Source organism: Heterodontus francisci, unplaced genomic scaffold, assembly GCF_036365525.1.
Source record: "Heterodontus francisci isolate sHetFra1 unplaced genomic scaffold, sHetFra1.hap1 HAP1_SCAFFOLD_257, whole genome shotgun sequence".
Taxonomy (NCBI): domain Eukaryota; kingdom Metazoa; phylum Chordata; class Chondrichthyes; order Heterodontiformes; family Heterodontidae; genus Heterodontus; species Heterodontus francisci.
This window is the reverse complement of record NW_027141742.1, coordinates 949,881-971,542: the sequence shown is the minus strand read 5'-3', so window position 1 is coordinate 971,542 and position 21,662 is coordinate 949,881. Positions and strand designations below refer to the sequence as shown.

At 44.5% G+C, this 21,662-nt stretch overlaps 1 protein-coding gene across 1 annotated transcript; it reads left to right on the top strand.

The window, feature by feature from the left end:
- Positions 1-587: 587 nt before the first annotated feature.
- On the top strand, positions 588-2,457 carry LOC137364606 (probable G-protein coupled receptor 139). The gene is made up of 2 exons (XM_068027700.1): positions 588-711; positions 1,559-2,457. The coding sequence occupies exons 1-2, from the start codon at positions 588-590 to the stop codon at positions 2,455-2,457; spliced, it is 1,023 nt and encodes a 340-aa protein (XP_067883801.1).
- Positions 2,458-21,662: the final 19,205 nt, after the last annotated feature.

The window sequence follows — 21,662 nt, the reverse complement described above, 5'->3', positions numbered from 1 at the left end:
AGTATCAAGAAGTGGTCTCTGATCCCTGACTGGCAATGAAACCCTTAACACATAGGTGTAATCTGGGGCTCTGGAAATGCACCTCGTTACAGGTCTGGTGTAGTATCGGCAGTGGGTCCCACTCTCTGACTGGTTCCTGTGATACCCCTGCACTCATCTGGTGTCTGGGACTCGAACGATGGTCCAAGTTCCAGGACCACAAATAATCTAGCTGCAGGCCCCACAAGCTGGCCGGACTACTGACTCCAAACCACTAACCTGGGGTCCTGGTTCTCCAGCAGTGGGATTGAGCTCGGGCCTGGTACAGAATAAGCAATACCCCCTGTTACCTGTCAGGTTCTGCGACCACGGGACACTTATATGGGCTCTGGGCTTCCAGCGATGGTCCTGGTCTCAGAACTAGTGTAGTATTGGCAGTGGTTCCCACTCTCTTCAACTGGCTTCACTGTCTTCATCACACTTACCTAAGGTCCAGTGTCTCCAGTCATGGTCCTGGTCCCAGGCCTGGTGTATTACTGGCAGTGGCCTCTCTCCCTGACTGGCTCCAGTGTCCTCACGACACTTAACTGGGATCCGGGACTCCACCCATGGTCTTGGTCCCCGGCATGGCACAGTACCGGCAGTGGCCCCACTCCCTGACTAGCCCTGGTGCCCTCGCTACACTTACCAAGGGTCTAGGGCTTCAGCGATGGTCCTGCGTCCAGACCTGGTGTAATACTGGCAGTTCCACTGCTCCTACTGGTGTTGTCAATACTACTGAGCTGCTGCTCCTTAGATTGTTCAGCAGATTTGGCAGGCCGGATCCAAATCCTGAAAGGGATGTGGACTAAGGCGCCGGGGAGGTAATCGCCAGAGCGCCGCTGAATTGCGCCGAGTGAGGACATTGAACTGCCAAGACTGGAGTCCCCTCATATTTTTGGCCTGCCGTGAGGAATACCGCTGCTTTCACTAAATTATGCTCCCCATTTGAGTAAGAAATCCCTGCCACTGGTCCGATAATTCCCCTGTTTCCAGTGAATTTTGTGATGATTGAGATTATTTGTGCATTGATTTTTCAGTGGACTCATTTCCAGTGATGGCTTTGAAATAATAGAATTCCGTGCTGCCTCTCACAGGTGAGGGAATCTCTCAGTGCAAGAACAAAGTGCTGCAGATGCTGCAAATGTGAAATAGAAACAGAAAATGCTGGAAATATTCAGCCGGTCTGGCAGCAACTGTGTAGAGAGAATCAGAGTGAATGTTTCAGTTCGGTGACCCTTCGTCAAAACTGTGAGGGATTAGAGATGGGACAGTTTTTGAACCAAACAGGGAAAGGAGGGAGGGGGAGGATTATGATCAACATTGAATTTAATAATTTCCGTGTCATTCTTTTGTTATTTAATCTCTCCTGCCTTCCACCGGATCACAGACCTTCCAATTTGCTCTTTCAGGTCCAATTATTTCAACAAATCACTGGATACCGGAACACATTTGTAAATATCAGTATGTCTTCATTCAAACTGGTAACTTTGCTCACAGCCTGATGTGTAATCTCTTCGCTTATTTCCCTTCCTCACAGTTAACTTGCTGACGATTGGCATCCTATCTCAGGGAAAGTGTGGTCTCTCCAAATGTGTCACTCGGTACCTGGTGGCCATGTCAGCGGCGGATCTACTGGTCATTATCCTCGACCTGATACTGAGGCACATTCCCATTGTTTATTGGGAGCATTTTCAGTTCCTACGGTCCGTCAGCGTGTGTAATATCCACGCAGTCCTGCTTTACGCAATCACAGACTGTTCTGTCTGGTTCACTGTCACTTTCACCTTTGATCGATTTGTGGCCATTTGTTGCCAGAAGCTGAAAAGTAAATATTGCAAGGAGAAAACGGCGGCTTTGGTCTTGGGAACAGTAACTGTGCTGAGCTGTTTAAAGAGCATCTTCTGGTATTTTATGTTAGCTGGCGATTATTGGCTGATGAACTTCCCTTTGTTTTGTTATGTAACAATGGAGGGTCTGTATTCTCGGGTCTGGGGAACAATCGTGCTCTTCCACAATATTCTAACCCCGGGGGTCCCATTTGTGGTGATTCTGCTGCTCAACGCTCTCACCATCAGACACATTTTAGTGAGTAGCAGAGCACGCAGGAGACTCCGGGCTCACAGCAGTGGGGAGACTCACAGAGACCCAGAGATAGAGAGCCGAAGGAAATCCATCATATTACTTTTAGTTATCTCGGGGAATTTCATCCTGTTATGGGCAGTGTTTATGATGTTTTCGATATTGTACCGGATGTTTTGGTTGGGGTATCGGTCTGTATCTCTACCTGTTTATCTGCGGGAATTGGGCTTCATGCTGCAGCTCCTGAGTTGCTGCACAAACACTGTGATTTATGCTGTGACCCAGACTCAGTTCAGAGAGCAGTTGAAGCATGTGCTGAAATATCCCTTTACTCCAATTGTTAAATTCATTCAATGATGAGAGAAACTGAATCTCTATTTCCAGCCATGAATTGGGGCCCATCACTATGGAAACAAAGCAGAGGTGGGACCTGTCGCTATGTTGATAGAGCTGTGGGCGGGGCCTTTCGCCATGGTGACAGAGTGGGCAGCCGTGCCTGTTAGTATGGCGATAGAACGGTGCAAGTACATGGCGTCATGGCTGCAAGAGAAGTGGGGGCGGGAGTTGTTACCATGGTAACGGGGGAGTGGGAGGGGTCTGTTGAGTATTATCAGATAAAACCTTTATAACATTTAGAATCCTTCATAAATCTATATAACCATTGGGAAACATTTAGAATCCTTTACAAAGCGTCATAAACGTTTAGAATACCTGATGCACGTTTATAATCCATTTTAATCCTTTATAATCCTTTATTTATCATACATACGAGATCGCTGCCACAGACAGAAAACACTTAAAATGACCAACATGGATTCCTCTCATTTTAAAGAGGCCACAGTACATGTCACTTAAAATGGCCACACTGCATATCACTGCCTGGCGTGCGATCTCCACGTGTGTGTGTGTGTGTGTGTGTGTCTGTTTGTGTGTGCCTGTGTCTCACTCACTGCTGGGGGTGCGATGAGTGTGTGTGCTTGTGTGTTTATGCTTTTGTTATTCTGCGTATGTGTGTGTCTGTGTCAGTGTCTGCGTGTGAGGTGTGTTATTGTGTATACCTGTGTTGTCTATGTGCGTCTGTATGTGCTTGTGTGCGTGTGTGTCTGGCTCAGTGCCTGGGTTATGATTTGTGTGTCTCTCTGTCTGTCGGTCTGCTTGTATGCCTGTATGTGCCTGACTCATTTCTGGGGGTGTAGCGTACGTGTGTTAATGAGTGTCTCTGAGTGTGTATCACTGTGTTTATGTCACAGTCTGTGTGTGTATGTGTGTCTGTGCACGTATCTGTGTGAGTCTGTGTCTATCTTCCTGAGCATCTCTCTCTCTCTCTCTCTGTCTCACTGTGTGCATGTGTGTGTGTACGTGTGTGTGTGTGTGTGTGTGTGTGCGCGTGTGTCTGTTTGTGTGTCTATGTTTGTATCTATGTTACTGTGTGGTTGTGTGTGTGTGTCTGGCTCAATACCTGTGGTGTGATGTGCCTGTGTGTGTATAGTTTCAGTGCCACAGTTGTGTAAATATGTGGCTGTGTGTCTCTGTATTTCTCTCTCTCTCTCTCTCTCTCTCTCTTTTCTCACTTTGTGTCTGGGAGTGTGTATATGTCAGTGTCTCTGTGTGTCTTTACGCCTCTCTGTGTTTCTGTGCGTGTGTGTCTGAGTGTGTGTCTGTGTGTGGGGTTTGTCCAAGTGTGTCTGCGCTTCTGTATCTGCATCTGTGTTTGCGTCCGTGTCTGTGTGCCTGTCTGTGTGGGTCGATGTGCCCTTGTTGGTGTTTATACATCTGAGTCTGCGTCGGTGTATGTGTGTCTCTGTGGGCATCTGTGTGTGCCTCTCTGACAATGTATGCACGTCTATGTTTCTCTCTGTGTCTGTCTGTGCTTGTGTGACTCTGGATGTGTATGTGCGTGTGTCTGTCTCTGTGTATGTGGCTCTGTGCGTGTCCATCTGTGTGCGTCTAGTCATGTGTGTTTCTCTCTCTATCTATCACTCTCTGTGTCAGCGTGTGTGTCTTTCTCTGTGACTCTGTGTGTGTGTATGTGTGTGTGTGACTGGCGCATTGTCTGGCGTGTAATGTATCTATGTGGCTGTGAGTGTCTCTGTCTGTGTCTCTGCCTGTCTGTCTGCCTTTCTCTCTGTGTTGGTCAGTGTCTATGTCTGTGCATCTGTGTGCCTGTCTGTACCTGAGCACGTCTGAGTGTGTCTGTCTGTGAATATATGTCTGTGTATATGACGGTGCATCTGCGTGAGTGATGTGTTTGTGCCAATCTCAGTGCATGAGGTGGAATGCGCGCATGTGTGTGTGTGCTTGTGTGTGTTCCTGTGCATGTCTGTGTGTCTGTTTCTATGTGTGCGCCTATGTGTGTGTGTGTACGTGTATGTGCGTGTGTGTGTGTCTTCCTCTGTCTGTGTGTCTCTACTTGTCTATGTGTCTGCCTGCGTTGGTCTGTATGTGTACCCATGTGTTCGTTTGTGAGTGTGTGTTTCTATGTGCCTTTGTGTTTGTGTCTGTGTCTGCCTGAATATGAGTCTCTATCTGCGCCTGTTTGTGTCTGTCTCTGTCTGTGTGTGTGCCTTCCTCTGTGTCTGTTTGTGTGTCTTTCTGTGCCGGTGTGTTTGTGCCTGTGTATTTCTGTGTCGCTGTGTATCTGTATGTGTGTATTTGTCCGTGTGTGCTCTCTCTCTCAGGGTCTGTGTGTGCGGGTGTGTGTCTCGCGCTGTGCATTTATTTTTTTTTGTGTATGTGAGTTTATCAATATGTGTGTGTGTTTGAGTGTGTGTGCGTCTCACTGTCTGTGTGTTTCTTTGTGACACAATCTCTCTCCATGTATGTGTCTCTGTGTGTCTGACTGTGTGTGCGTCTCTCTCTGTTTGTGGGTGTATCTCTCTCTCGATCTCTCTCTCGCTCTACGTCTGGGAGTGTGTATATACGTCTCTATCTCTGTGGCTCTGTGTGTCTGTACGCCTCTCTCTGTGGCTGTGCGTTGTGTCTGAGTGTATGCCTGTGTATGTGGCTGTGTCTAAGAGAGTCTACGCCTGTGTATCTGCATTTGTGTTTGCACCTGTGCCTGTGTGTCTGTCTGTATGGATCTGCTTGCACGTGTTGGTGTTTGTGCATCTGTGTATGCGTCGGTGTATGTGTGTCCCTGTGGGCATCTGCATGTGTGTATCTGACAATGTATGTGTGTCTCTGTTTCTCTCTGTTTCTGTGTGTGCTTGTGTGATACCGTATGTGTATGTGCATGTGATTTGTCTGTGCATATGGCTCTGTGCGCGTCCATCTGCGTGCGTGTGATTGTATGTGTTTCTCTCGCTATCGATCTCTCCGAGTCTGTGTGTGTGTCTCTCTGTCTCTCCCTCTGTGACTCTGTGCGTCGGGGTGTTTGTCCGTGTGTATGCATGTCCATGTGTTTGTCTGGCTCATTGACTTGCGAGCAATGTATCTGTGTTGCTTGTGTGTTTCGCTATCTGTGTGTGCGTGTCTGGGACCCGGCCTCTTTTTCTGCCTTTCTCTGTGTGTGGGTCGGTATGTGTGCCTGTGTATCTGTATGTCTGACTGTCTCTGAGTGCGTCTGACTGTGTCTGTCTGTGAATATATGGCTGTGTATCTGACTGTGCATCTGCGTGAGTGGTGTGTTTGCGCCTCTCTCAGTGCCTGAGGTGTAATGTGTGTGTGTCTTTGTGTATGTGTGTATGTGTGCGTGTGTGTGTATGTGTGCGTGTGTGTGTATGTGTCAATGTGTGTGCGTATGTGTGTGTGGCTGTGTGTTTGCTCCTCTGTCTGTGTGTCTTTGCCTGCAGATTTGTCGGCCTGCGCTGGTTTGTGTGTGCCCGTGTGTGCGTTTGTTCGTGTCGATGAGCGTGCGTGTTTCTATGTGCCTTTGTGTTTGTGCCTGCATGGGTGTGTTTGTGTATGCGTGTCTGTCTGCCTGTGAGTCTCTGTTGGTGCATGTTTGTGTCTGTCTCTATCTGTGTGTGTGTGTGTTTGTCTCTGTTTCTGTGTGTCTTTCGATGCGGGTATGCCTCTGCCTGTGTTTTTTTCTATGTCACTGTGCCTTTGTATGTGCGCATTTGTCTGTGTGTGTGTCTGTGTGTGCATTTGTGTGTCGGCCGATATTCTGCGTGTGTTTGTGTGTCTATCTGTATGTATATGTCATTCTGAGTCTCTGTGTGTGTCATTGTATGGCTATATACAAAGAACAAAGAGAACAAAGCGCAGTACAGCACCGGAACAGGCCATTCGGCCACCCAGGCCTGCGCAGACCTTGATGCATGCCTAAACTAAAACCTTCTGCACTTCTGCGCACCGCATCCCTCTATTTCCGCCCTATTCATGTATTTGTCAAGATGCCTCTAAAACGTCGCTATCGTACCTGCTTCCACAACCTCCCCCAGCAGTAAGTTCCAGGCACTCACCACCCTCTGTGTAAAGAACTTGCCTCGCACATTCCCTCTAAACTTTGCCCCTCGCACCTTAAATCTATGTCCCCTGGTAACTGACTCTTTCACCCTGGGAAAAAGCTTCTGACTATCCATGTTGTATTACTTCTTGACTACCTTATCCACCTGCGTTGCCACTTTCATTGACCTGTGGACCTGTACGCCCAGATCTCTCTGCCTGTCAATACTCCTAAGGGTTCTGCCTTTTCCTGTATACTTCCGACCTGCATCAGACCTTCCAAAATGCATTACCTCACATTTGTCCAGATTAAACTCCATCTGCCATTTCTCGGCCCAAGTCTCCAACCGATCGATATCCTGCTGCATCCTCTGACAGTCCGCATCAATATCCACAACACCACCAACCTTTGTGCCATCCGCAAACTTACGAATCAGACCAGCTACATTTTCATCCAAATCATTTATATATACTACATACAGCAAAGGTCCCAGCACTGATCCCTGCGGAATACCACTAGTCACAGCCCTCCATTCAGAAAAGCACCCTTCCACTGCTACCCTTTGTCTTCTGTGACCGAGCCAGTTCTGTATCCATCTTGCTAGCTCACCTCTGATCCCGTGTGACTTCACCTTTTACACCAGTCTGCCATGAGGGACCTGGTCAAAGGCTTTACTGAAGTCCATATAGACAACATCCACTGCCCTTCCTTCATCAATCATCGTCATCACTTCCTCAAAAAACTAAATCAAGTTAGTGAGACACGACCTGCCCTTCGCAAAACCATGCTCCCTCTCGCTAGTCAGTTCGTTTGTTTCCAAATGGGAGTAAATCCTGTCCCGAAGAATCCTCTTTAATAATATCCCTCCCACTGACGTAAGGCTCACCGGTCTACAATTCCCTGGTTTATCCTTGCTACCCTTCTTAGACAAGGGAACAACATTGACTATTCTCCAGCCCTCAGGGACCTCACCTGTAGCCAATGAGGATACAAAGATTTCTGTTAAGGCCCCAGCAATTTCTTCCCTTGCCTCCCTCATTATTCTGGGGTAGATCCCATTAGGTCCTGGGACTCATCTACCTTACTGCTTTGCAAGACGCCCAACACCTCCTCCGTTTTGATAACGACATGACCCAGACTATCTACACTCCCTTCCCTAGACTCATCACCCACCAAGTCCTTCTCTTTGGTGAATACTGATGCAAAGTACTCATTTAGCACCTCGCCCATTTCCTCTGGCTCCACACATAGATTCCCTCCTCTGTGCTTGAGTGGGACAACCCTTTCCCTGCGTTCCCTCTTGCTCTTTGTATACGTATAAAAAGCCTTGGAATTTTCGTTAATCCTGTTTGCCAATGACTTATCATGACCTCTTTTAGCCCTCCTGACTCCTTGCTTAAGTTCCTTCCGACTGTCTTGACATTCCTCAAGGGCATCGTCTGTTCCCAGCCTTCCAGCACTTACGAATGTTTCCTTTTACTTTTTGACGAGGCACACAATATGCCACTTTATCCAAGGTTCCCGAAACGTACCAAACGTATTCTGCTTCCTCACAGTAACATGCCTGTCCTGGATTCTAATCAACTGTATTTTGAAAGAATCCCATATGTCGGATGTTGATTTACCCTCAAACAGCAGTCCCCAATCTAAATTCTTCAATTCCTGCCAAATATTGTTAACCTTCCCTCAATTTAGCACCTTCACCCGAGGACTACTCTTATCCTTATCCACAAGTACCTTAAAATTTATGGAATTATGGTCACTGTTCTCGAAATACTCCCCAACTGAAAATTCGACCACCTGGCCGGGCTCATTCCCCAATACCAGGTCCAGTATGGTGCCATCCCTAGTTGGACTATCTACATATTGTTTCAAGAAGCCATCCTGGGTGCTCCTCACAAATTCTGCCCCATCCAAGCCCCTAGCACTAAGTGATTCCCAGTCAATAAAGGGGAAGTTAAAATACCCACCACTACAACCCTGTTACCTTTACATCTTTCCAAAATCTGTCCACATATCTGCTCCTCCACCTCCCGCTGGCTGTTGGGAGGCCTGTAGTAAATCCCCAACATCGTGACTGTACCCTTCCTATTCTTGAGCTCCACCCATATTGCCTCGCTGCATGATCCCTCCGAGATGTCCTCCCGCAGTACAGCTGTGATATTCTCCTTAACCAGTAATGCAACTCCCCAACCCTTTTACATCCCCCTCTCTCCCGCATGAAGCTTCTAAATCCCGGACGATTTAGCTGCTAATCCTGCCCTTCCCTCAACCAAGTCTCTGTAATAGCCACAACATCATCGTTCCGAGAACTAATCGAAGCTCTAGGTTCATCTGCCTTACCTGATATACTTCTCGCATTGAAACAAATGCACTTCAAACCACCAGTCCCGCTGTGCTCCGCGACATCTCCCTTCCTGCTCTTCCTCTTAGTCTTCCTGGCCTTATTTACTCGTTCCCCCTCATTTATTTCACCTGCTGCCCTACTGCTCTGGTTCCCACCCCCCTGACACACTAGTTTAAACCCTCCCGGGTGACGCTAGCAAACCTCGCGGCCAGGATATTTGTGCCCCTCCAGTTTAGATGCAACCCATCCTTCTTGTACAGGTTCCACCTGTCCCTGAAGAGATCCCAATGATCCAGATATCTGAAACCCTCTCTCCTACACCAGCTGTTCAGCCACGTGTTTAGCTGCACTATCTTCCTATTTCTCGCCTCAGTGGCACGTGTCACAGGGAGTAATCCGGAGATTACAAGCCGAGAGTTCCTTTCTTTTTACTTTCTACCTAACTCCCTAAACTCCACCTGCAGGACCACGTCACTCTTCCTGCCGATGTCGTTGGTGCCGATGAGTACCACAACCTTTGGCTGTTCACCCTCCCCTTTCAGAATGCCCTTTGCCCGTTCAGAGTCATTCTTGACCCTGGCACCAGGGATGCCACATACCATCCTGGAGTCTCTTTCACGCCCACGGAAGCGCCTATCTGTGCCCCTGACTATGGAGTCCCCTGTAACGATTGCTCTTCTGCGCTTTGTCTCTCCCTGCTGAACAACAGAGCCAGCCGTGGTGCCACTGCTCTGGCTGCTGCTGTTGTTTTCCCGTGATCGGCCATCTCCCCCCAACAGCATCCAAAACGGTATACTTGTTCGAGAGGGGTATAGCCACAGGAGATTCCTGCAATGACTGCCTGCCCCTTCTCGCGGTCACCCATCTATCTGCCTGCACCTTGGGTGTAATCACTTCTCTAGAACTCATGTCTTTGATGCTTTCCGCCACCAACATGCTCCTAAGTGCATCCAGTTGCTGCTCCAACCGATCCCTGCGTTCTGTGAGGAGCTGCAACTGGGTACACTTCCTGCAGATGTATTTATTCAGGACGCTGGAAGGGTCACGGACCTCCCACATCTCACAGTTGAAGCACTTCACCCCTCTAACTGACATTTCCAGCACTAATTAATAAATTAATTTGAAATAAATAAATTAACAGTAATTAACAGTCTCACCCGTTTCAGAGTCTGCACAGCAGAGTGCACGAGTCTCTTTCCTGCAGCTTGCCATCTTCAGGGTTTTGGCTCTCTCTCTTTCGTCGTTTCTTTTGTTAATGTTGAAACTCTCTGTCGCATAGTGGCAAAGTCACAAGCCAACTTATTGTGGCAGCCTTACAGTTAATCCTCCCCTCATACCAAACAGGTATCAGTCTTGTATTGAAGGACGTTTCCCTTAACGAATCAAGCATCATTTCCTTGATTATTGCCAGCATTTTCATTTATGCAATTAATCTATAAAAATGTTGTTTTCTTTCTCTCAATGTTTGTACTTTTTTCGAGGATGCGTTCTCTCACTAAGAGACAAAAATATGCAGAGGCTGTGTTCACTGCCTGCTCCGAAGGCTTGACGTTTTTCCTGCAAGTAAGCATTTTAACGCTTGGCTAGGACAAAATCTCCCTGCCTTGTCATCTTGTAATGCTGTGCCTTATTTCCACTTCCCCATACTACAAAGAAGGGTGATAATAAAGCGAAAGTGTTAGTTTATGGTAATAACTCATTTGTTAGTTTATAACAGCGAGATTCTAAACATTGAATGCTGGTTCATAACTTTTAGTGGCCTAATAATCTTATATTCCCCCAAATGAGGGCAAGATATCCTTATCGACCCCTCATTCATTCATTTTGTTATTATCTAGAAGAGCTCTGAACTCTAAGCTTCGTGTCATGTACTTGTAGCACACGGCACCTCAAATAGCAAAGCATAAAAAGTCTTACTGCTAACACTATGGCTTGGGTTAGATTCATAAGCATGGACAGAGTCCGGAGCCATGGGTATTGACCTACAATATCAACAGTCTTTCATCATTTGTAGTAGCTTAGCAGTTGTATTTCCTGCATTCTATGGTCATTGCTCTGCATCATTTTTACCAAGTGTTTCTGTGAGGTGATGGTCCTTTCCATTATGGACCATTGGCGAAGGGACAACGGAGTAATGGGGTGCCTAAACATCATAACAGCTCTACGGGCTTCTGCCTGCATGGATAAGTTAATTCTTGACTCGGTGACATTGTGGGTCTCTATGGGAAGCAGGACATTACCGCCTATCGTAGTTGCTTGGGTTGGTATAAAACAAAAGGTAGACTCTAAAATAGGACATTCTCTACTTGCATAGACCATTGTCTGAGCATTAGTTGTAACACAATACGTGCCCATCCGAACGTGAACGCAATTGGCGCTATTCATACCCCACCTGTTGATGCTTACCTCACACGTTGGTGACTATTGGTCCATGGTAAACCCGCGTGCAGCCTTCACCGAACTCCTGACGTCACACCGGTGTATGTATACCCCGCCCCTTCCTTGATTCTAACTCACCAAATCGTGACGGCAACATCCATTTTTCCATGGCTCAGTCACACTGGTCACAAAAGCGTCATATTGCATTTAATACAACATCACAATACTTCCATCATGCATGGACTGAAAAGATTTTCCAGCTGTCTCTTTACCTGTATCCAACTTTTGGATAGTTCTTACGCAATAGTATTATTTTTTCCATCTCTTCAACTGTCTTTCTGTATTTTAATTGTATTCCCTCTTAGCAATACCAATGTGTTTTATTCATCCTGATTATTGAAAAGTAAGTGTCTCTATCGAGTATGTGTCAATGCCTTGACAATTTAAAATGTTGTCCACTCTCCGGTCCACATTACCTATTACATGCCATGCTTTTTGTCAAGTGGGTAAACATGCTTGAGACCCGTTCTTCAGTGCATGTTGCCATGTTAGTTGATCTACATGTAACAAAGCACATCTGCACACTTACAACGTGATCTCAATGTCATGCCACACATTCTCAACTCTCAGGTGATCTTATCGAAAGATCAAAAGTTCGGGGGTGGATGGGGCTGGTGGTATCTGTCTGAGATATTTGCTTACATCCCCCTGCATGGTCCTGATGTCTCGGTGATGGCCAGACTTTCAAATGTAGCTCTCTTTATAAACAATAACTCATAGGCAAGGATACAAATATCTCCAAGAGAAAACTATCAAATTACAAGTCTTATTCACACTCTCCTGACTTTCCCTGGAAAGTGCTAGACTTCTTGGAAGTTCTGCACTGTATCAACTGAACGGTTTGAATTGTAATTTCACCATTGTTTATCCCCAGAATCCATTTATTAACTCTTGTATCATCCAGATCCAAATGCCGATTCCCATTAATTATAATTCTATTTCATTTTGAGCCCTGGAAACGCTTTACAGTCTAATATCCATAATTCTTTAAAACAAAAATCAAACATTCCCGTTTGATTCCAGGCATTACGATATTTTGTTTGTTTGTTTGATTTCTCTATTTTAGATGACATATCAATTTCTTAAAAGTAACTTGATAAATTACATTTGATTTTCAACCACTCAAATTATTCCAACTTCAGTTAACAGTGTTACTGGGGGTGACAGGTTATGTGTAAGTTCCATTTAATTTCTTCCCAAAATAAACTACTTGTTTTATACTTAGGAACCACCTAGACAGCTTTTACATCATTCTTGTTGAATGAAATTTTGACTATCCTCTTTATTTTGAAATAAAATCCCCTGTGAGTGATTTAAATAACCACCCATATCAAATTATTATTTTTTTATCGATTCCAATTTCTTATGCCCAGACTTGGTAGTATTGCATTTTTTTAACATTAAAGACCGAAGTGCTTGCAAGTATCTCCCCTTCTCAAGCACTTTGTCTCATATATAAAAAATACCACACGTGTTTGAAAAGTCAAAGTCTTTCATCCAAATTGTGACTACGCTGTGACATTTGATGTCTTAATTTCTTAAAGCCACTGGATCTCTTGTTGTGTCATCAGCTCTCATGTGTCTCTGTAAACTATCGAACCCTGTTTCAAAAAACCACAAAGAATCCATTGTGGATCTCTCCAAATCCTATTGGTTTGCTTTGTTCAATTATATCTATCAATTTGGGGCGGCACAGTTGCGCAGTGGTTAGCACCGCAGCGTCATAGCTCCAGGGACCCGGGCTCCATTCTGGGTACTGCCTGTGTGAAGTTTGCAAATTCTCCCTGTGACCGCGTGGATTTTCGCTGGGTGCTCCGGTTTCCTCCCACTCCCAAAGACTTGCAGGTGATGGGTAAATTGGCCATTGTAAATTGCCCCTCGTGTAGGTAGGTCGTAGAAAATATGGGATTACTGCAGGGTTAGTTTCAATGGGTGTTTCTTGATCGGCACGGTCTCGGTGGGCTGAAGGGCCTGGTTCAGTGCTGTATCTCTAAAATAAAAAAAAATTAGAAATGTAAAATTATATAATGTCCAATATATAGAAGAGTTTTTGCCTCAATCGAAAAAGAACTAAACTTCATTTTAAACTGGTTGGGTTTTTCCAATTGTTTTGGTATCCTTAGAGATTGAAAGCAAGAAAATAATGAGTTACATTTCAACTTCAAAGGAAATCGTTTCCGTTGCGGCAGACAATATTTTAGATTAAACTCCATTTCTTGCCAAACGTTTCAGCATATTCTGAAAGAGGTTTCTCATCCAAGAATTTTTTCATACGACAAAGATCATTCCAAATTCAATTTCATGGCAATAAACATTCAACATTTAAAAGTTCCAATGTTTTATGAGTGAGCCTAATATCCAGAATTAAAGCCTCCCTCATTTCATGATATAATATACTTGGAATTCATTGTGACCAACAATAAAATTCCTATTTTCCCATCGTAACAGGTTACTTAACCTTCATAGTACAAACGTAATTAAAACTTATTAACTTATAATATTTATTAGCTATGCACAAAACAGAATAGCACGTGTTTTTTGAAGAAAATGTGCATTACGTCATTCTTTTATTGTTCTTCCTTTTGGCGCCTTTTCAAATGACTGCACTAAAACCAAAAACTAAAGCTAAAGTAATTTAACATTCTTAAAACAAAAGATTTAACACCATTTTCTTAAATAAACTTTGAATATTGCAATCTTTCCATCTCTCCTTTATTTGCACTTCTTTCCCTGAAACCAATATCCACTTTCCGACATTTTCTACTTACAAAAAATGTAAGACATGTCTTTCATTGAAACAGCAAAAAAACAATAAGAGAACAAATTTCAAACGTCGCTCCAATTAAAATAGTGTTTTCAACTTCAAATAAGATTTCTGCCCGACAGATTCAGACCTTCAAGGCTGAAGATTAGCTCTTATAATATTGTTCATTGCCATTTCACAGTTACAAAACCAACTTTTACGATAAAAATCGAAACAGCAATTCAAAATGTAATTCCATTTTTTATCCCATTCCTGGGTGCACAATATTAAATGGAAATAAACACACTCAATAATCCCTTTTCACACTTATTCCATTCCAAACAACATAGGAACATTGATTCTTGTATTGGGTTCTGAATTCAAAGTGGCAAAAATCTGTGTTAAATTCCCTGTCCCGATCCTGTGCGACACACACAGGTTAAATTAGTTCACAACCAAAACACGACTCCCTCGGGTTTCGCAAAAATATACACTTATAAAATATAACAAGTAACAGACTCATATTTTTAACAATTAAGCCTGACTAATGGCCATTGGCTCCAAAGAACACTACACAGTCATGAACGTTAATCTCATTCGTGGAAGCTTCCAACATGCAAACATTTGAACGAAAAGCCACAGTAACTTTCTTGTACTCACTTGAAATTTCACTAAAAACATCTTAAGGTGTCCCTCTTTCCTCATTCTGATAACAATGACTTTCCCATTCCAGCTTCCCCAATATACGTTCTAACCACCATACTCGTAGGAGACTGAGGCAATTCTTCCCACGGTTGCTGCAGACACAATTGCTCATTGGCTCCCCAATTTTCTCTGCAGTTCCAAACTTTTTTTCTGAAGCATTCATTCTCCTCCTCCTATTGGTTCAACTGACTTTTATTCTCCTGGGCGTCAATCACAGTTGTGCAGGTGTTTAGGTCAGAGACATGCTGCTGTAACAGAGAGGCCATACAGCTCCAAATCACGAACTCTCTGGTTCAGTCGCTCAACCTCTTTATTTTTCTGACTGCTGGAAGGCAGCAGATTTTTGATTTTGCTTTCTCCATCTTCAAATTCTTCCAGCCTTTCTTATCTTGTGTGAACTCTATACATTTCTTGTATTACTCTTTGAAGACCTGTTTAACATTTTACACAATATGAATTTATTATTATCTTTATATATCTTTATATAAGTGCATTTAGATCACTGGTGGGTCTCCAAACTCCCCAAAAGGGTTTTCCCTTCCAAGTGTTGTCTGGTCTTTCGAACGTGAGATTCTTCCTTTCTCCCAGAACGCGTTCACAGCATGCCAAGTCCCATCTGGGGTGCCACTGTAAGATTTATGATAAGATAAGGGTGTTTTAACTCTCTGCTAAGGTGAGAACAGACTTGACTGCTCAACAGCTTGTTGTGAATCGACTTTACTGATAAAATAAGGGACATGTTTTTTCGGTTCTCAGATAAGCCATAATCACAAACTCAGGCAATAACTAACAGTCGTACACAGATTCTATCCATATTAGAGACTGGACGGCATAGTGCACGAAGATATTTCTTGCAGCTTCTGGTCTTCAAGTTTTTTTTTTCTCTCTCTCTCATAGCTTCGCTTGCTGTTAAACATTTTCTGCTGTATTGTGGCAAATCCAGAATTCAATTTAGCCTCGCAGCTTCACAGTGAAGCCTCCCCTCTTACCAATTAGTGATCAGTCTTGTATCAAAGGATGCCTTTCTCAGCCAACCAAGGATCGTTCTGTGAGGGTTGCTAACATTTTCTTTTCCGCCAGCAGCACATAGAAAGAGTCTGTGTATTAACTCCCTTATCACAATGCTTTTCTGAGGTTGCCTTATCTCACTACGAGACAATTCTAAGTAGAAGCTCTCACTATCTGATCTTTAGATCTGACATTTTCACTTCAAGTAAGCATTTTAAAACTTGACATAAGTCAGAATCTCACTGCCTTGACATTTTGCCTATACTTGCCTTATTTCTTAAAATGTTCACGTTTCCATACTACAAAGAAGGATTTTAATAAAGCTAAATGTAGGTTATAATATTACTTCATTTGGAAGTTTATAATAGCTAATTTTAACAATTAGCATGCTGGTTAGCAGCTTTCAGCAACCTAATAATCGTACAGATCCTTTGCCAATGAAGCCTCCCTCACAACTGAAACGATGGCAGTACTGAATCTCAGAGAGGACATCAGTTCCTCAGTTCTGAACCTAGAACACTGCCGGGTTTACTCAGTATGGCCCATCTGACAGTGCAGTGTTCCATCAGGACAGCCCATCTGACATTGTGGCACTGGCTCAGTATTGACTCTCTGATAGTGCAGCATTCACTCAGTACTGCCCCTCTGACAGTCCAGAACTCCTGCAGTACGGCCCATCTGACTGTGCTGCGTATCCTCAGTACTGGCCCACTGACAGTGCAATGCTCGCTTAGTTCTGCACTTTCAACCATGGAGTGCTCACTCAGCACTGTCTCTTCGATAGTGTCGTTCTGCATCAGCACTCACAATTTGACAATGAAGCCCTCCATCAGTACTGCCCCTCCAACCAAGCAGCATGCCTTAATTAATGGACCTTCGACAATGAATTGCTCGCTCAATACTGACGTTCCAACAATGCAGCTCCACCTCAGTATCTACCTTCCAACAGTTCAAAGCACTCTCAGTGCTGGCCATTTGACAGTTAAGCACACCCTCAGTACTGAATCTCTGTTTGCAGGTCTGCCTCAGAACTGTCCCTCTGGCAGTACAACACTCCACCAGTTATGTTCCCTCAGTACTGAACCTCCAGTAGTGCAGCTCAACCTTAGTACGGCACCTCTGACAGTCCGGCTCGCCCTTAGTCTGAACCCTCTGACAGTGGGACCTCAGTGCTGTCCCGCTGACAGAGGGACATTGCATCAATACTGACGTCTCTAACTGTGCGTTTACCCTCCAAGATTGCAGCGCTCCCTCTAACTGTACATCTGAAAGTGCAGCACTCACTCAGCCGTAAACCTCCGGCAATGCAAGACTCCTATAATACTACCCATCCAACCGTGCAGTGACCGCGAAGTACTTACGTTCTGACAGTACAGCGCTCCCTCATTACCGACACTTCAACAGTGCAGCGCTCCCTCATTACTGACCTGCAACAGTACAGCACTCCCCCAGTACTAACACTCTGAAATGTAGCGCTCCCTCAGTACTGACAGGCTGACTGTGCAGCTCTCACTCAGCACTGCCTCTTCGACAGTCCAGCGGTCCTTCAGTGCTGGCCCTCGGACTGTACGGTGCTCCATTAGAACTGACCCTCTGAAAAATGCCGCTCTCCCTCAATTCTGCCACTCTTATAGTGCAAACTCGCTCAGTCATCTGTTCCGATGGGGCAGTGCCTCCTCAGCCCTAGATATCTGGCAGTGCCATGTTCAATTGGTATTTCACCTGGACAGTACAACGTTCCCTCATTAGTGCTCCTTCAATGATGCTGCGTTCCTTCAGTACTGAAACTACAATAATGCGGTGCGACCTCAGTTTTGCCCCTCAGAAAATGTAGTGGTACCTCAGTACGGCCCCTCGGAAAGCTCAGAGATCTTCCAGTTCTTAAGTTCTGATATAAAAACAAGAAATGCTGGAAACACTCAGCAGGTCTGGCAGCATCTGTGAAAATAGAAGCAGAGTTAACGTTTCGGGTCAGTGACCCTTCTTCGGAACTGACAAATATTAGAAAAGTCACAGGTAATAAGCAAGTGAGGTGGGAGTGGGGCAAGAGATAACAAAGGAGGTCTAGATTGGACCAGGCCACATAGCTGACCAAAAGGTCACGGAGCAAAGGCAAACAATATGTTAATGGTGTGTTGAAAGACAAAGCATTAGTACAGATTAGGTGTTAATACACGGAATATTGAACAGCAACAAGTGCAAAACTAAGTTCTGATAGTTCAGCCCTCCCTCCCTCCTAACCGTTTGGCATTCCAGTACATGCAAACATATGAACATATGAAATAGAAGCACGAGTAGTCCAGTCGGCCTCCCAAGCCTGCTGTGCTATTCAACAAGACCATGGCTGATCTGTTTGCAACCTAAACTGCACATTCCCACCTACCCCAATAATCTTCCATTCCCTTGCTTATCAAAAAGGTATCCACCACTGCCTTAAAAATATTCACAGACTCTGCTTCCACAACATTTGAAGTAACAGAGTTCCAAAGACTTACAACCCTCTGAGCGAAAAATATATTCTCCTCATCTCTGTCTTAAATGGGCGACCACCATGTTTTTATTTAAGAGTGACTGCTAGTTCTAGGTTCACATATAAGAGGAAACATCTTTTCCATAACCACTCTGTCAAGACCCCTCAGGATCTTATGTTTCAATCAAGTCACGTCGTACTCTTAAAAATTCGAGCAGATACCAGCTTAGCCTGTCCAGTCTTTCCTCATCAGACAACTCAGCCAGTCCTGGTTTTATTTTAGCAATCCTTCTCTGAAATGTTTCCAAAGCATTTACAAATTTCCTTAAATAAGGAGACCAATGCTGTGCAGGATGTGGTCTCATCAATGCACTGTATAACTGAAGCATAACCTCCCTACTTTTGCATTCAATTCCCCTCACAATAAATGATAACATTCCATTTGCTTTCCGAATTATGTGTTGTGCATGCGTACTAACCTTTTGTTATTCATGCACTGGGACACCCAGATCCCTCTGCATCCCAGAACTCTGCAATCTCTCACCATTTAGATAATATGCTTATTGTTTTATTCTTCCTGCTAAAGTGGACAATTTCACATTTCCCACATAATGCACTATTTTCCTGAGCTTGGTACACTCACTGACCCCACCCATATCCCTTTGTAGCCGCCTTATGACCTGTTCACAAATTATTTTGCTACCTATTTTTGTGTCATCCATACATATAGCCACCATATCTTCTGTCCCTTCATCTACGTCATTTGTATAAACTGTAAAAATTTGAGGTCCCAGCACTGATCCCTTTGAAACAGCAATCGTTACATCTTGCCAACCAGCAACTGACACATTTATGCCTATGCTCTTTGCGCTGCTAGCTGTATGTGGGCCCGCCCTTCATTTTACGCATCTGGCGAGAACATCCTCCATTTTATACACAAGATCATAAGAAATAGGAGTAGGAGTAGGCCATTCAGCCCCTTGGGTTTGCTCTGCCATTCCATAAGATTATGACTGATCTGATAGCGGACTTAACTCCACTTTCCTGCCTACCCCGCGCCACCACCCTCCCCCCATACCCCCATAACCTTTGACACCTTGGTTGCTCATAAATCTATCTAACTCAGCCTTCAATATATTCAATGACCCAACCTCCACTGCTCTGTGGGGAAGAGAATTCCAGAGTCTAACCAACCGCTGAGAGAGAAGAAAAAATCCTCCTCATCTTTGTCATAAATGGGAGATTCTCTATTTTTAAACTGTACCCCCTAGTTCTAGACTCCCCCACAAGGTGGACATCCTCCCAGCATCCGCCCTGTAAAGGCCCCTCAGAATCTTGTATGTTTCAATAAGATCACCTCTCGTTCTTCTGAACTCCAATGTGTACAGGCCCAACCTGGTCAACCATTCCTCATAGGAAAACCCCTTCATCCCAGGAATCAGCTCAGTGAACCTTCTCTGAACTGATTCCAATGCATCCACGTCTGACCATTTATTCACTTTCAAAGCTTCCAAAAACCTTCATATTTCCCTCTCACTCTGTTTATCCCATCCAATATTTCACACTCCTCCTCTTTAACTGCAATGCCTGCATCATTCCTCCTCTTTAATGAAGACAAACACAAAGTATTCATTGAGAACCATGCCCACATCATCCATGTCCACAGGCAGGAAGAAGGAGGAGAGGCAATCTAAACTAAAGTATACAATTATAATGTAGGGAAGTGTGAAGATGTTCACGTTGACGTAAAATAGAAGATCAGATTTTTTTTGATGTTTGAAACTGATAATTTATGATTCTCAGAGAGGCATGATGACACTTGCAGAGGGAACACACACAGTTAACATGCAGGTGCAGTGCAGCAGGGTATTAAGAATGCAAATGTCTTGTTGGCCATAATTATAAGGGGATTGGAGTAAGTAATTTTGAAAACTTGCGAAAATTGTACAAGGCTTTGGTGAGACCACACCTGGAATACTATGTGCAGTTTTGGTCTCCACATTTAACAAACGATATACTTGCACTGGAGGCGTTCAGCGACGCTTTTCTAAATTGGTTCCTGGGACGAGTGGGTTGTCCTGTGATGAGAGGTTGAGTACATTGGGTCTATATTCTGTGGAGTTTAGAAGCATGAGAGGGGATCTAATGGAGAGATACAAGATGCTGAAAAGGCACGAGAGGGTAGAATCTGAGAGATTGATCCACTGGTCTTGGAATCAAGAATGCGAGGGCAGTCTCAGGATAAGGAGAAAATCATTGAGGACGGAGAATTGGAGAGATTACTTCACTCAAAGTTTTGTGAATCTTTGGAATGCTCTACCCCAGAAGGTTATGGATGCTCTGATGCTGAATACATTTAAGGCTGTCATGGATAGATTTTTGATCTCGCAGGGAATCATGGGGTATGGGAGTGGGCAGGATAGTGGAATTGAAACCCATGATCAGCCATGATCGTATTGAATGGCGGAGCATCCACGGTGGGCCGTATCGTCTAAGTCTGCTACTATTCCTTGTTCTTTTGTGCACTTGTGATGTCATCATATGACAAACCAGTTGGTCTTTTTGGGATGCAACTCACAGAATATATAACGGGGAACCAGTGGATCTGTTATATTTAGATTTTCAGAAAACGTTTGATGATGTCACGCACATCGTTTGTGAGGACAGCGTGGAACAGGCTGATATGCTCGAACAGTTTGAGGTTAAGAGGGAGGATGTGCTGGAAATTTTGAATGATATGAGGACAGTTAAGTCCCCTCGGCCAGACGGGATATTCCCAAGGATATTACGGGAAGCGAGGGAAGAGATTGCTGCGCCTTTGGCGATGATCTTTGCGTCTTCACTGTCCACTGGAGTAGTACCGGATGATTGGAGGGTGCCAAATGTTGTTCCCTTGTTCAAGAAAGGGAATAGGGATAACCCTGGGAATTATAGACCAGTCAGTCTTACGTCGGTTGTGGGCAAATTATTGGAGAGGATTCTGAGAGACAGGATTTATGATTATTCGGAAAAACATGGTTTGATTAGAGACAGTCAACATGGCTTTGTGAGGGGTAGGTCATGCCTCACAAGCCTTATTGAATTCTTTGAAGATGTGACAAAACACATTGATGAAGGAAGAGCAGTGGATGTGGTGTATATGGATTTTAGCAAGACGTTTGATAAGGTTCCCCATGGTAGGCTCATTCAGAAAGTAAGGAGGCATGGGATGCAGGGAAAGTTGACTGTCTGGATACAAAATTGGCTGGCCCATGGAAGTCAGAGGGTGGTAGTAGATGGAAAGTATTCAGCATGGAGCTCAGTGACCAGTGGTGTTCCACAAGAAACTGTTCTGGGACCTCTGCTCTTTGTCATTTTTAGAAATGACTTGGATGAGGAAGTGGAAGGCTGGATTAGCAAGTTTGCCGATGACACGAAGGTTTCTGGAGTTGTGGATAGTGTGGAAGGCTGTTGTAGGTTG

Coding starts and splice junctions, on each gene's coding strand:
- LOC137364606 (XM_068027700.1), top strand. CDS start 588: ATGGTCTTGGTCCCCGGCATGGCACAGTACCGGCAGTGGCCCCACTCC. Junction 712..1,558: donor GTCCTGCGTCCAGACCTGGT/GTAATACTGGCA, acceptor CCTTCCTCACAG/TTAACTTGCTGACGATTGGC.